We start from the raw sequence: 12,953 nt of genomic DNA, 5'->3' as shown, positions 1-12,953 counted from the left end.
TACCTTTTTTATAAGGGTTGTGAGGGCCCCTGACTATTGAAAACTGAACTAAGACCCACTGAGCTCATTTCATTATGAAATAATGAACGTGCCATTGAGAGGTATCAGCTCTGTTCAAAATGACCCATATTGGGTAAGACCTGGTTTGGGACCCTCCTTTGCATTATGAATCGTGGAGCCATCCAAGATATGACTGTAGTACTCTTGAGAAGTACCACTGAGAACCCTGCCCCACTCCTGCTCTACAAGTGCCAACCCCAGGAAGAAGGCAATGAAGTTGCCATGAGGAGCCTTCCCCCTCCCCTTTTTTCTTCAGGGTTTGGATTTGTCACATTTGAGAGCGAAGACATTGTGGAGAAAGTGTGCGAGATCCATTTCCATGAGATCAACAACAAAATGGTGAGTACTAAGGGCAATGCCAGGTCTTGAGTTGCAGGGGTACAAAGCGGGTTAGGGGTATAGCATGTGGGGGAAGAGGAACAAGACACTGAGGATCTGAGGCTAGGAAGTGAATGGGACCCCAAAACTCACAGCAGCAAATCACATAGGAAGGAGGAGAGCAGGTATCAGGGTTTGAAACCCAAAGAGGAGAGCAGTCTGTAACTGGGAGCTGTAACTGCAGGGCATCGAAGTGCATGATGGAATTGTGCATTAATGAAAGCTGTCCCCAGCCGTATGAGGTGGGTATTATCTTCACTCAGTGAATGAAGAATCTGAGGCTCCAGGGTTAATCTTGCACAAGGATGCAACCACAGTAGAATCCAGGAGTACAATGTCCAGCTATCCTTCCTAGCTGCTCCAGCACCTGGCTTCTCTACCAGAGTAGCAGAGAGATGGAAAGGCTTCTGGTAGTGTCTAGGTCAAGGGGAGTGTTGGAGGTTGAAGGATGGGGGGAAGGGGTGGGTGGTGACTTGTAGGATGCTTCCAGTACAGTGAGGCACTCCTGCTGGGCCATGGTACTGTGTGCGCTCTGGTGGAATGTGCTGTGTGAGTCAAGGCCGAGGTCTGACACTTTCTTTCTTGTGGCAGGTGGAATGTAAAAAAGCTCAGCCAAAGGAAGTGATGTCCCCCACTGGCTCTGCGAGAGGGCGGTCCAGAGTGATGCCTTATGGGATGGATGCCTTCATGCTTGGGATTGGCATGCTGGGTAAGCACTGAAAGAAAGACCCTTTCTCTGTAGCTCCTGCTAAGCACTAGGCAGCAGCTGGTGGGAGGAGCTCTCCTAAAAGGGCACCAATTTTTGTTCTGGGACCATGTTACTGGTGCAGTGTGATGGGAACGTGGCTGAAGCAGTTCAAGGGTAGATCAGAACAATGACATCAGACCACATTTTATAAGGCCTATGGTACTATAGTTGGGAAGAGGAGGGCTGGGACCTCTTGTGATCACAAATCGCCCTCTGGTGGCAGCATGGGAGAGTTATACATGCATCATTACTCTCAGTTCTGGGGCTGGAGTTATAAAAGATGGAAATACAGTTGCACGTTGGGAGAAATTTTGACAAATGACTGCATTCCTGTTTTTTTTGGGGGGGGGGTTGTAGTAGTAAACCAACAGCATATACACTCTTGCAAGCTTAAATGTTTGCTTAAAGAACCCCACATAATACAGTACTAACCACATTCCATTTGTTGGGGGGGGAGCCTGGTCATTTCAGTATGCAGAGTGAGTGTTTTTTCTGCATATCATCCTAATAAACATTTTTGCCAGTTTTCAAGGGGCATCCAAGTGTCCTTTAAATCCAATGGAGTTCATACTGCGCTAGCAGCCTTGCTTAGTGAAAGTCAGTGTTCTTTCACATTACAAACAAAACCACATGCTTAAAGTAGGCCTCATCTCTGAAGATGGAATTGCCAAATGAGATATTCTGGGATTTATGTTAGTTTGTGGCTTCCATGCAAATGTTCTGAGGTTATAAGAAAAAAAGATAAGGAATTGCCCCCATCCACCTTCCAGCCCCACAGTTCTTTCTGGGATTTGAGAGTCAAGCCAGTTCTTGCCCAAACCTCATTACTGGCAATTGTATAACCTATCTGACCAGTATTATAGGTGTATTTAATAGGAGCAGGAAAAAGCCTCTCATTTGGATCTGGATCACTGTAGGTTTTGCCAGAGCAAGAAAGAGTCTAGTGCAGATCCCTTAAATCTGCAGCCCCATAATACCATTGTAGTATCTGTCTGTATTTAGGCACACTGCTTTTTAAACAAGTAAACTCCAGTGAGTCAGTGGGAAATCCATTTACTTTAGTCATGGGAGATTTCAAATAAAACTTGCAGCTCTGAGTCAGCCTCTGGGTTTCTCATGAGGCTGTTTAAAGGAGGTGGTTTGCTATGGTGGCTTCTCAGAAAATGGTAAGCATTGTAATTCTTATCTCTGCCAAGAACAAGTGCTCTGCCTGCCTGTTTCCAGCCAGCTGTTCCTTCTGCATCTACTTCAGAACATTAGCCAATAGCAGTATTGCTGAAGTAGATGGTCAGTGATTCAGTCCCATTCAATCGTTTGGATGCTTACCACTACCCCTTAATATCCTTTTCATATCCTTACCTTGTGCTTCTGGTCACCTTTGGACTTTCTGACATGGAAATCTCTGGTGCCAGGAAAAGAAAATGTAATAAAAATTAAACAAAATTCCATTAAACTCTTCCTTGGATTCAGGTGGTATATATGCTCTGCGTGCGTTTATGTGCACATGGACAGGTCTTATTGTGATGCTGATCAGTCCTTTTGCACTGTGCACATTGTTCAGAGCAAAGGCATGGAGCGGTGGGTTTGTGTGTATTCACTGTAATAATTCCCTCTTTGCTGGCAGGTTATCCAGGTTTCCAAGCTGCCACTTACGCCAGTCGAAGCTACACTGGTATCGCACCTGGTTACACTTATCAGTTTCCTGGTAAGAGTCTCTCCTTTCCTATTCCTTCCATTTGCCTTCACACTATGGGAAGTCCTTGGCTTGTCCCATGACCCAGACTGTCTGTTTTAGCCTTGCTGCAGTTTGGTCTTCCCTTAAATTTGAGAGGGATATGAGTGGGGGCAGGGTAGTAGGTAGGGAAGGGGAGGGGCCAGCCTGCTAGCTAGATAGGAAGGAGGCTGTAACTGTACAAGCTTCTGATCATTATCCCTGTACTCTAGTAATAGGAAAACCCCAAGGTTGCTGCAACTCCCTCTGCTAGATCCCTCCTTAGGTCTGTTGTTATGAAGAAGGGCCCTTTGCAGCTCTGGCTCTCTTGCTGCCTCTGTGTATATGTCTGCTTGTCTCCAGCAGAGTCACCACCTTCCTGAAAGCAGGACATCACCACCCAGCTGTAACCACCCAGCTGTAAACAGGCCAAGGAATCCTTAGGCCTTTTAAATGTAAGAGTCACAGTGCTGGGAGCTGTATTCTGAATAAGTCCCCTGGGTCTTTTACGGTCCCAAAAAACACCTATGGGGACAGTCAGCTGCAAATCTTCAGCAGATCCTTCTTTGGTATATTGGATATTTTTAAATTAATAAACCTGCTCACTTCTCACCTGGGTGTATAGACTTGACCATCACTGATTGGCATCTGATGCTGCAGCTGCTCTGAGTTTTCTTGTGCCTTTCCCTTCCACCTCAAGTGAAGAGTGTGATACACATCACACTAATAAAAGAGCAGCCTGCTATTTTCAGGACAAGTGGCAACTCTGAGCATCCCCTTACCCTCTCCAGCCCTGTTGCCAAAGGTTTTTGTAGAAAGGCCTGAGGTTAGAGAGTTGGGAATGTGGCCTGGCATCTTTCACTTCAAGACTACTAGTATGAAGCCAGCCCAGGTTGGCTGTGACTAAAAACAGTTGCCACCTCATGACTGTATAGAAGTCTTTCTGAATCCACTTGTCCTTGACCCCAAACCACCACCAACTCAGTGGCACAGATCAACCCTGGAAACGCTGGGCATAAGAAACTGAATTTTCCTTTCAGTCCTAATGATAGTCCCTCCAGGGCAGAGGTGAAGTATTTTGGCGGAGTGGGGCAGTGGAAGGGGAGTTTGCACTTGCCCCTGCTCTGGCTATTCCTGCTCTGGGATAAGCAGCTGCTAGGAGTTGCCAGAGCTGTCAGCTCAACAACTTTCACCAGTTTTAAATTAACTAAAATAGGTGAAGGCTGGATGCTGCAGCAACTCCTTTGGTCTCTGTCTGGCTTTTGGGGGGCTGTATTCGGAAGGCCTGATGCTGCTGTCTCTGCTGGTTACCCCCCCCCCAGGGGGTATTTTACAAGGTCCTAAGTTGTCTTACATTTCGTTTTTAGAATTCCGTGTAGAGCGGACCCCTCTCCCGAGTGCCCCCGTCCTCCCTGAGCTCACAGGTCAGTCCCGCTGATTTCCTAAAATTCAGAAGCTGGAAGGGGAGAAGGGGCTTTGGGTCATTCCAGTGGTGTCGCTGCTTCATGGATTGGAGCAGTGAGACTGGAAAATTTCCTCATTTCCTCTTCCATCTACATTAGCTACATCAAAAGCAGGGGCCGGGGGGGAAGGGGTGGAGAGGGGTTCAGAACTATGCATATCACCTCCAGGGAGGGGAGAGATGCAGGTTATACATGATGAGGGCAAGTGAATTTTAGTCCCCAGATAGCTGCTGCTGTTCCTGACCCTCTTTTAGCTCCTAATCCAGGGGGTTGTCTGTATCAGTTACAGAAACCTGATGACAGCAACGTAAATATTCTAATAATTCCTCTTATGTTGCAGCCTGAATCACTACAGTGAAGGATGCTGGGGCACTTGCTGTCCAGGGAGTTTACACTTACTCTGATCTCAGCTTCAGTAGGCAGAATCTCATGTAGGGCTATGATGGATAGGAGAGTTGTGGATATTATGCAGCTCACAGCTACTCTGATCCCAGGTTTACTAGGCAGGGAGTGCTATAGGAACATTGCATGGGAGGGAGCTCACAGACAAACTCTTTGGTCATAGCTGTAGGGAATGGGATTGTAGCACTGGTCATGAGGATAGTTCTGTAAGGACTACTTATGACTGTAATATTTTATCAAAGTATAACAACTATCTCTTCCCTCCAGTTCCTCAGACCTCTAACTTTGTCTAGCATGTATTCTTAATGATGCTTCTTCCTTAGACTCTTCCTTCCACGGTCAGTTTCCCCAGCTCTGTTGCACTTTCAGTATCTATCTTAGAAAAGCAGCTCTAGGTAGCTGATGGGCTAGTGTCATGTTCCCTGTGCACCATCTCATCTTCCACGACATCCTTTCTCTCTAATATTGCCATGACTCCGCCTGCTGCTTCAGGGTTTGGATTTATCTCTAATGAGGATACAGGGAGTTTACTCCCTCCGCACTTGTTTTGCAGAGGCCTGGAAAGAGGGTTTTTCATGACTCACTACACTGCTGATAGAGGCTATACTTCAGAGGACACAGAGGCTGATAAAAACACTTTCCTTTTTTCACCCACAAACAAAACAAATTACCCCAAGGGAGATGAGGAAGATTAAGTCTTGTCCCTTTTTAATAAAGCTAGTCCCCAGGGCCAAGGAAGTAGCTGTGTAAGCCTTAGATGTGCCACCTCCATCTGTCATCCTTCCTATTTGTTTTCAAATTGAGAAGTGGATTGGGTCTGTCCTTGAGTGTGTGACCTCCAGTGAAAAAACAGGGGGGTGCTGGTATCAGTAGATGGCACTGTTTCCTCTCAGGTTATACAGAACCAATGTTCCAGCAGGGTACTAGACCTGCCTACTTTGAGAGAGAGACTGGTCCTTTATATACCAATGTACTGTTAACCCCTGCTGTCCTGGCTAAATACCATTTTGGCTAGTTAGTGTCCATATCTAAAATACCTCAAATTCTCCTCCCCAAACTTGCCCTTGAATTTAACAACATTCTTTGCTTCCTGTTTTGTGTGCTGCAAACAGGTTCTGTGCAGCTTTATGTCAGTGGTGAGTGATAAGATTCCTGTGCTCCTGCAAAATGCTCTATCCCCTCTGTCCCTAGGCATCAGTGGGAACTGAGAACATTCAGTACTAGGCTGAAAATCCTAAATGATCCTTCTGGCTGGAGGTGGCTGTGTAAATGTAAACTATCTGCCTTCCTCATGGGTTTGTCAAATGGAATTGACGCAGGCAGGGTGATGAGTACCTAAGGTGAAGGAGCTAAAGGAGGGTGCGTCACTGATGAGGCAAAAATCTGGTTCCTAAGTGGATAAATTACAAGGCAAAAATGGCTCTTCTGTTTGCATTTTGGATTTTTTCCTCTAAAGAGAGAATGGAATTCTCTCTGAGCAGAACTGGCTGCCCTTCCTGGTGATGGCTGTATTTATTAATTCAGATATGTATTAGTGGCTTCCAGCAGCAATGTGGCAGAGAGATGGGTTTGGTGTGATCATCTCTTTCTTTACCAGAATGGCATCTTTGGGAGCAATCTGATGGCAGTGGTGTGCTTACGTTGGCCAAGTACCTATAATAAGCAGCTAACCCAAATATAAGCCCCAATGTGACATATGCATGAAACAGGACAGAACCTGCTGCTAAATATTCCCTTCTGAGCTAGTCTGGATTTCAGGCCTTTAACTCAATTGATTTGTTCTGACCTCTTTTTATGCTGCTCTAAACAAAATTGCAATGGATTTCACATTCAGGCATGAAACACTGACCCAGTCATTTTAAGGGCAGAAAAAAACATACTGGCTACACTATGTGCTTTGTGAGCTAAGGACTGGATGCCCACGATAGTAGAAATGGGGACTAAGTTTGTTATATATTAAGTTAAGATTTTTTCTGATTCTTGCACAGCCAGGAATATGCTTCACACTCTGTTGACAGCTTGGTCTGAGTTTGCATGTTGGAAAAGAAGGGAGGATTGCATGTCTGGAGCTGAGGTAGAAGAGATTGTCAAGGATGAAACCATTATCCCCCAGAATGGTGCTAGAGGCAGGTGCTCTGTGTCCCAGCGTGGCTAGGGAATGCTAAGGTCCCCTTTTTTGGATGAGATGTAAAACCTTGCTTGTGTCCATTAAAAATCCTGAGAGCTGGAGTACCTTAACGTTGGTATCAGTTACCAATCAAGTAATTATACAGGGTCATCCTAAGCTTCCCCTTTCCAGTTCTGCTGGCTGTGGGATTCTCTGCCACTTCCTCTCCTAAGCTGCTGTGTAGTGTGATTATTAACAGTCCCAAGCTGCTGGGTCCACTTGGATGTCGCTGCGTTTCACTGATGAATGAGTTTCCTCTGTGTGGCATCTGTAAGCTCAAGCACTCTGGGGTTTTGCTGCATGAATGGATTCCTCTCAATGCAGGGCTGGGTGCTCCTTCCCCTTATCACTCTGGGTGTAAAGGGTAACCTGTCAGGCTAATGCACCTTTTTTGCTGCTGTATTTCCTAGAGGGAAATGAAGGTTCTTGCCCAGGAGCTTCCCTCAGAGTCATAGTGCCACTATGAGATGCCTGTCCCTTCTCTTTCAGCAATACCCCTCACTGCGTATGGACCAATGGCAGCGGCAGCAGCTGCAGCAGCTGTAGTGCGAGGGACAGGTAACTGCCACTTTCCTACCCAGTGACATGTCCTATTAGAGGAGGTCTGCACTGGGCTACAAGCAGGGGTGGGGCAAGCCTGTACTTTGGGATTGTCACTGTGTAGTTTTATTTCCTCCTGTAGGCTCTACTCCAAGCCGTACTGGTGGGTTTCTGGGCACTACCAGTCCTGGGCCAATGGCAGAGCTTTATGGAGCAGCCAATCAGGATTCAGGGGTCAGCAGTTACATCAGTGCTGCCAGTCCAGCCCCAAGTACTGGCTTTGGCCACAGCCTAGGGGTGAGTGTTCTGTATCCAGCTGTTGAGGACAGCAGGTAGGAAGACTGGAGAAGAAAGCAGGGTTCTCAGGGTGGAGGTGCACTTCTGGAAGCACTTGGGGATGTTGGTACCTGAGGGGAAAATCTAAATAATGCCAGTTGCAGAAAACTCTGGCTCACTTACAGCTGTTTGGCCAGGAGATCACGTTCTATTGCCACCACTAGGACTTCAGTGACCCCTTGGCTTGGCATTGCTGTTTTTACTATTCCTTGGCCTGAAGTCACTGATCTTAAAAAAGGCCCCTTTTGTGTAGAATGAGGCATTTTGAGTACAGGCCATTGAGAGCATCATCCTGGAGCTCTACTCTCCACGTTGTTTCCCCTTTGAACACCAGTCTGGGTCCTAATCGCTAAAGCCCACCACAGAACTGGCCCAAAGTCTCCAAGGGCCTCACTCACTTGTGTTGATTGAGACATACCAAGAAAGCCAAGTTCCCCTGGGCAAATGGAACTGCTACCTTGAGGGCTAAAGAGCTTTCTCAGCAGGTGGGCTGTGCTGAACTCACTTCAGGAAGAACTCAGATGACTGTGACCATCCCCACCTTCAGAATGAAATGTGAAACCATGTACAGCATGGAAGGTGTATAGATCCTCAGTGACAATGGATGAGTGGATAGAGTGACAGTGAGGGTGGAATAGAACAAATATTAGCCACCAGCACATTTCCCCATGTTCAAACCATAGAGTGTGAGGCAATAGCTGGAGGACAAATAAGGCCATATGACTTTTCTAAGGAAATGTTAAGAGAAGGTATAGTGACTGGATATTATCTGTGAGTGGGGAATAGCACACCTTTAGAAGGTACAAAAGCTATATGACTTCATATGAATCTAGGTGCTGAGGAGTCTTCTTACAGTGGGTTGAGGATTCTGGTTTTATAGTTAAGGTGTAGAGAGTATCTTCAGGAGGAGCACTTCAAAGGGGGAGAGAAGGATGGGGAAATAGTGTATGGGACTTGCATCCTTTAGCTTTGCTAAATTATGAGGTTTGAATTTTTTTGCAGGGTCCCTTGATTGCAACAGCTTTTACCAATGGGTACCACTGAAGCTGGGGACCAAGGAGCAGGAGGTAAGATCATCAAGTGGGTGAGGGGGACAGTGGGAACTTGAGCAAGAGGCATGAAGTTCTGGAATAGTCTGCTATGCACATGAACCCCTGGGGAAGAGGATGTTGTCCCTCTGCTTGCCTTGTTTAGGCTTGGACTGAGAGGTCTCTGTTGATTTTAGCCCAAACTTCAGGGGATGCAGCTGAATAGGAGAGCTTGGAGGCCAGTCTGGTGGCTGGATTCTGTGCCATCAAGCCTGTCAGATTGGAACCAGGAATCAGAACCAGACTGGAAGTCCTGCAGAAGCATCACATTTGAGTTGGGGTGGGAAGGGAAAGGAAATGGATTTTGCTCATCTTGTCAGTCGAAGAGTACTGTTGGGAGTTCTCTCATGCAGTTCTCTTACATCTCATGGAATAGTGGCTGTAACTTAGTACTGGCATGGGGATTAGGAAGCTTGAGGTTAGAAGAAAGTAAAATAGGAGAAAATTATAGGGCCCCAGGAAATGGTTAGAAATAGGGAAGGTTGATGGAAAGAGGCAAAATGAGCAGATGACCAAAATCATGGGCTGGTATGAGCTCTCATGCTGGCAGCCCTGAGATAAGTCCCTCCCATCCTTTTTATTCAGCTAGCTGTATGCAGGGGGCTTCTTGTACTCTAGAAGTCCCACTTCTGCTGAGAGCACACTGAATCTCTGGGCTGGAGCTTCTTCAACTGAGGCAGGGGCAATCTTGTACACTCTTTCACTTTTCTCCCTTTGAAGGAAGTGAAAGGGAGTGTTGGATGGCATCAGCGCACCTCAAAATGGGCAGAAATGTGTTTGTTTAAAAAAACAAAAACCTGCCTCTGTTCCCTGGAAACTCCTGCTTTTGCCATCTGTGTGTGCTGATGGAGTGCCACTCTTCTAGTGCAGATGACAGACTCCAATGCTGTATGTGGGACTTGTCTCTTTGGTCCACGTCTTCATATCATAAATTGGTGTATTTTGTGTTCTGCCTCATTTCCATGCCAGTGAGGTGAAACCATTATGCTTCTACCAAGGTGACAAAACAACCATGTACTGGGGAGAGCTTTTTGGCACCCCCTGACATATCAGACAGGATACAAAAATGACAGGCTGTTAGTTGTTTATTTCTGTCCCCACTCCACCCAACCCCTGCTGGTCTCCTGCAGATTCCCCAGTGACCTAACCGAGGACAGCAGGCTGGAGGATCTGGTGAGCCTTGGGGGGGATGAACCAAGGTTTCCTTTTTGTTGAGTAAAACTGCACACTGCCAGCCGGCTGCCAGGCTCCTGCTGACCTGCCCCGATCTCTCCCATTGACCAGACCGCACTGGACTGAACCCAAGGAGATCATCTCGCTTTCTTACTAACCACCGACGGTTTACGCTTCTCCCTCCCCAAGCCCCCAACCCACCGATTCTTCTTTTATTTATTTTATTAGCTGTTAGTTTTATTTTTTTATTTTATTTTTTTATCTTTATTGTTTGGGGATGGTCCCCTCCTTTTGTTTGCTCTTTCCTGAGCTAGTAGACACATTTTATGAATTGGCTTTGTGATTGTGTTAGGTAGTTTTTATTGAGGAGTATTTTTATTTCGCTTTGAAATTGTTTTGAATATTTTCGACTCTGTTGTTGTTGTTGTCAGCGTTTTTAAAGGACAGTAAGTAACGTGAATGCAGTTCGGAAGGGAAGAGAGAGACGCAGAGCGAAGGCTGAGAGGAACTGATACATTTCTTTTCTTTTTTTTTAAAAGAAACTGTTTTTAATTGTTTCTGTTTTGTAAATGTGAGGCTTTGAAACGTGCGAAACTCCAAGGATCCAGAAATGTGGGACATCGCTACGGAACAAAACAAATGTATATTTTGCTAAGTGAAAAACACTATCCTTATGGCTGAAAGTTTTGTTTTCCTAGGGTTAGTTTTACGTGGGGTTTTCTTTTTTCTCCTGTATAATATGTAAATACTGTGAGGTGAACCTGGCTTGAGGCTGCAGCCTGCCTCTAAGGAGCAGCTCCAGGTTCCTGGACTTGGCACCTCAGTGTGAGCAATATTCTCCAGCAGAATCCTGACAGGACTCCTTTCTTTTTTCTACACCTTTTACTGTAAGATTTTAAGACCTCTGATGAAATGAAGGGGGGGAATGACACTTACCAGCCATCGGCTGTTTTGCTGAGCGGGTTAAAGCTGCTTCCAATTGCTCGATGTACAGACTCCCTCATTGGGCTCCTGTAGTGCCAGCATCTGGTTTGGCTTAGGCAAAGGGCTTTACCGCCACTGCTTGTCTTGGTTACTTTGAAAGGAATTGACTCTCCAAATATTATCGCCTGTGTCAAGGTTTCTGGGAGAAGAGGATCCTCTTCTAGGGGTTAGGGTGTTCGGAAGGAGTGTTGTCTGGGGGGTGGGATATTGGGGTGGTCATTCTCTGAAGGGCAGGGCAGGGCAGTGGGTTGGGGTGTGATTAGCTTGGGAGAAAAGCATTAGGGTGGTGATTTGGGGCGGGTTAAGGGCTTCTCAGGGATCATATGAATTAAAGAATCACAGCTTCCCATTTGCTTTACTCTGTTCTGAAGTCTGTGGGAGTTTGTCCTCTGTCCTGTACTTGGATGATATGGTCCGTTCTTCAGACTGTTGGGACTTCCCCCCCAAGTGACCCAGGCTCTCAATAACAAGAGGCCTATGCTCGGGGGAGGCTCCTGCAGGAATTTAAGGGGCAGGTTTGGGTCTGGATTTAAGTGAACCAAAGACCTTGTTTAGGGGGGTGATTAAGCCTTTCATTAAGATGCAGCCCAACACTTTCCCAGGGAAATAATGCTGCTTCATCTTAAGTTTTAAAAATCATTCCCGCTCATCCCCCAAACTGAGCCCCAGTAAGGGAGAAGGGCCACACAGCCCAAATGGGTCCCTCCCTTCCTTCACTTCCATCCTTCTTCCCACCCCCACTGCCTCGTGGCTTGTACTGAGTCCCAACAGTGGGGCCCTGCCTGACCTGGCGATAAATTTGGAGAGTTCTGCTTTAGGCAAGAGGTACTTAATGGTTTAGTACTGAAAACACAAAGCAATAATTTTTGTTACTGAGACAAGAGTCTGTATGTCTGTTTTTTTAAATATTTCCTAATTAAAGAAGAGCTGCATTTTATTGGGTTTATTTTTATTCTATATACTTCAAATTTGGGTCTGCAGACAGCGCTTTCCTCCCTCTTGGTACATGCGCTGAACTGCTTCCTAGTGCCCCTCCAGACACACACAGCCTAGCCACACTGCTGCTGGGCTGCGAGTTGCTCTCTGGCAAGTGCTGCCACTGCCTGGGAGCAGGGGTACTCTGGTTTCAGGGTGGGCATTTTTTTAAAAGAAATAAAGCTGTGTTTTTAAGCCAGTAAGTTATTACACTCCGAAGTTTGTTCTCTCCACACCTGTAACCCTTTTTCCAGATTTCAGTTTTAAATTCCTAATAAATTATTTGAAAATCTTCCTTCTCTGTTACTGTGGTGGTATGCATGGTTCTGGAATGGCAGAAGCCTTGTCCTGTGGTTAGCGTACAAGCTTGGGTGCCACAGCTCTTGTGTTCTGCTCTCAACTCTAGCATTGACTCACTTTCTAATGTTGGGCAAATCCTTTGACTTTTGTGCCTCAGTTTTTCATGTGTAAACAGGGATAATAATATCTCCCAGGAAACTAGAAAAATATCATGGAAGTACCCTTTGGATTTGCTTGAGGACATTAGGAGTGAGAAAGCAAAGTGGGAAGAATGAAGAAATCTAGTGAGTGGAGACCACTGGGGGTAGGCAGTGTCAAAAATCTACCCATGTCAAGGAAAGTTGAGCAATCCTAAGAAGCAAACTAATGAAGGCATAAGAGATTACAGTGCTGCTGAAAGAATGCAAAGAACCAGAAGCAGCCAGTGGCATTTAATGAAGCACTCTTCAAAGTTGTGACGGTAAAAGTAATCCCAGGAGTCCTGATGGAGTCTGCATTTAATAATGTAAATAATGCTTTGTTGTTACAGCTGAGCATCAAGGTGGGAGGCTTTGGCATAAAGAGGCTGTCATCTGTTAAAGCTAGAACTGTCATCTAGCAGCCTTGATGAAATGAAACATACCTATTC

General features: G+C 46.0%; 1 protein-coding gene across 2 annotated transcripts in view; it reads left to right on the top strand.

Moving 5' to 3' along the window:
* The window catches only part of MSI1 (musashi RNA binding protein 1), a 34,196-nt gene extending 21,879 nt beyond the window's left edge, over positions 1-12,317 (top strand). Inside the window, exons 8-15 of one of the 2 annotated variants that reach the window (XM_090063728.1) lie at positions 317-399; positions 1,030-1,147; positions 2,811-2,891; positions 4,265-4,321; positions 7,419-7,487; positions 7,612-7,766; positions 8,808-8,872; positions 10,024-12,317. In XM_090063728.1, coding sequence (XP_089919854.1) covers positions 317-399; positions 1,030-1,147; positions 2,811-2,891; positions 4,265-4,321; positions 7,419-7,487; positions 7,612-7,766; positions 8,808-8,849 — 605 coding nt within the window. In that variant the 3' untranslated portion in view covers positions 8,850-8,872; positions 10,024-12,317. The remainder of the gene's footprint in view (positions 1-316; positions 400-1,029; positions 1,148-2,810; positions 2,892-4,264; positions 4,322-7,418; positions 7,488-7,611; positions 7,767-8,807; positions 8,873-10,023) is intronic. The other variant, XM_090063729.1, reaches the window with a different exon arrangement.
* Positions 12,318-12,953: the final 636 nt, after the last annotated feature.

Source organism: Crocodylus siamensis, chromosome 9 (assembly GCF_052110815.1).
Source record: "Crocodylus siamensis isolate JL-2025a chromosome 9, ASM5211081v1, whole genome shotgun sequence".
NCBI lineage: Eukaryota > Metazoa > Chordata > Crocodylia > Crocodylidae > Crocodylus > Crocodylus siamensis.
This window is presented reverse-complemented; position numbering and strand designations above follow the sequence as displayed.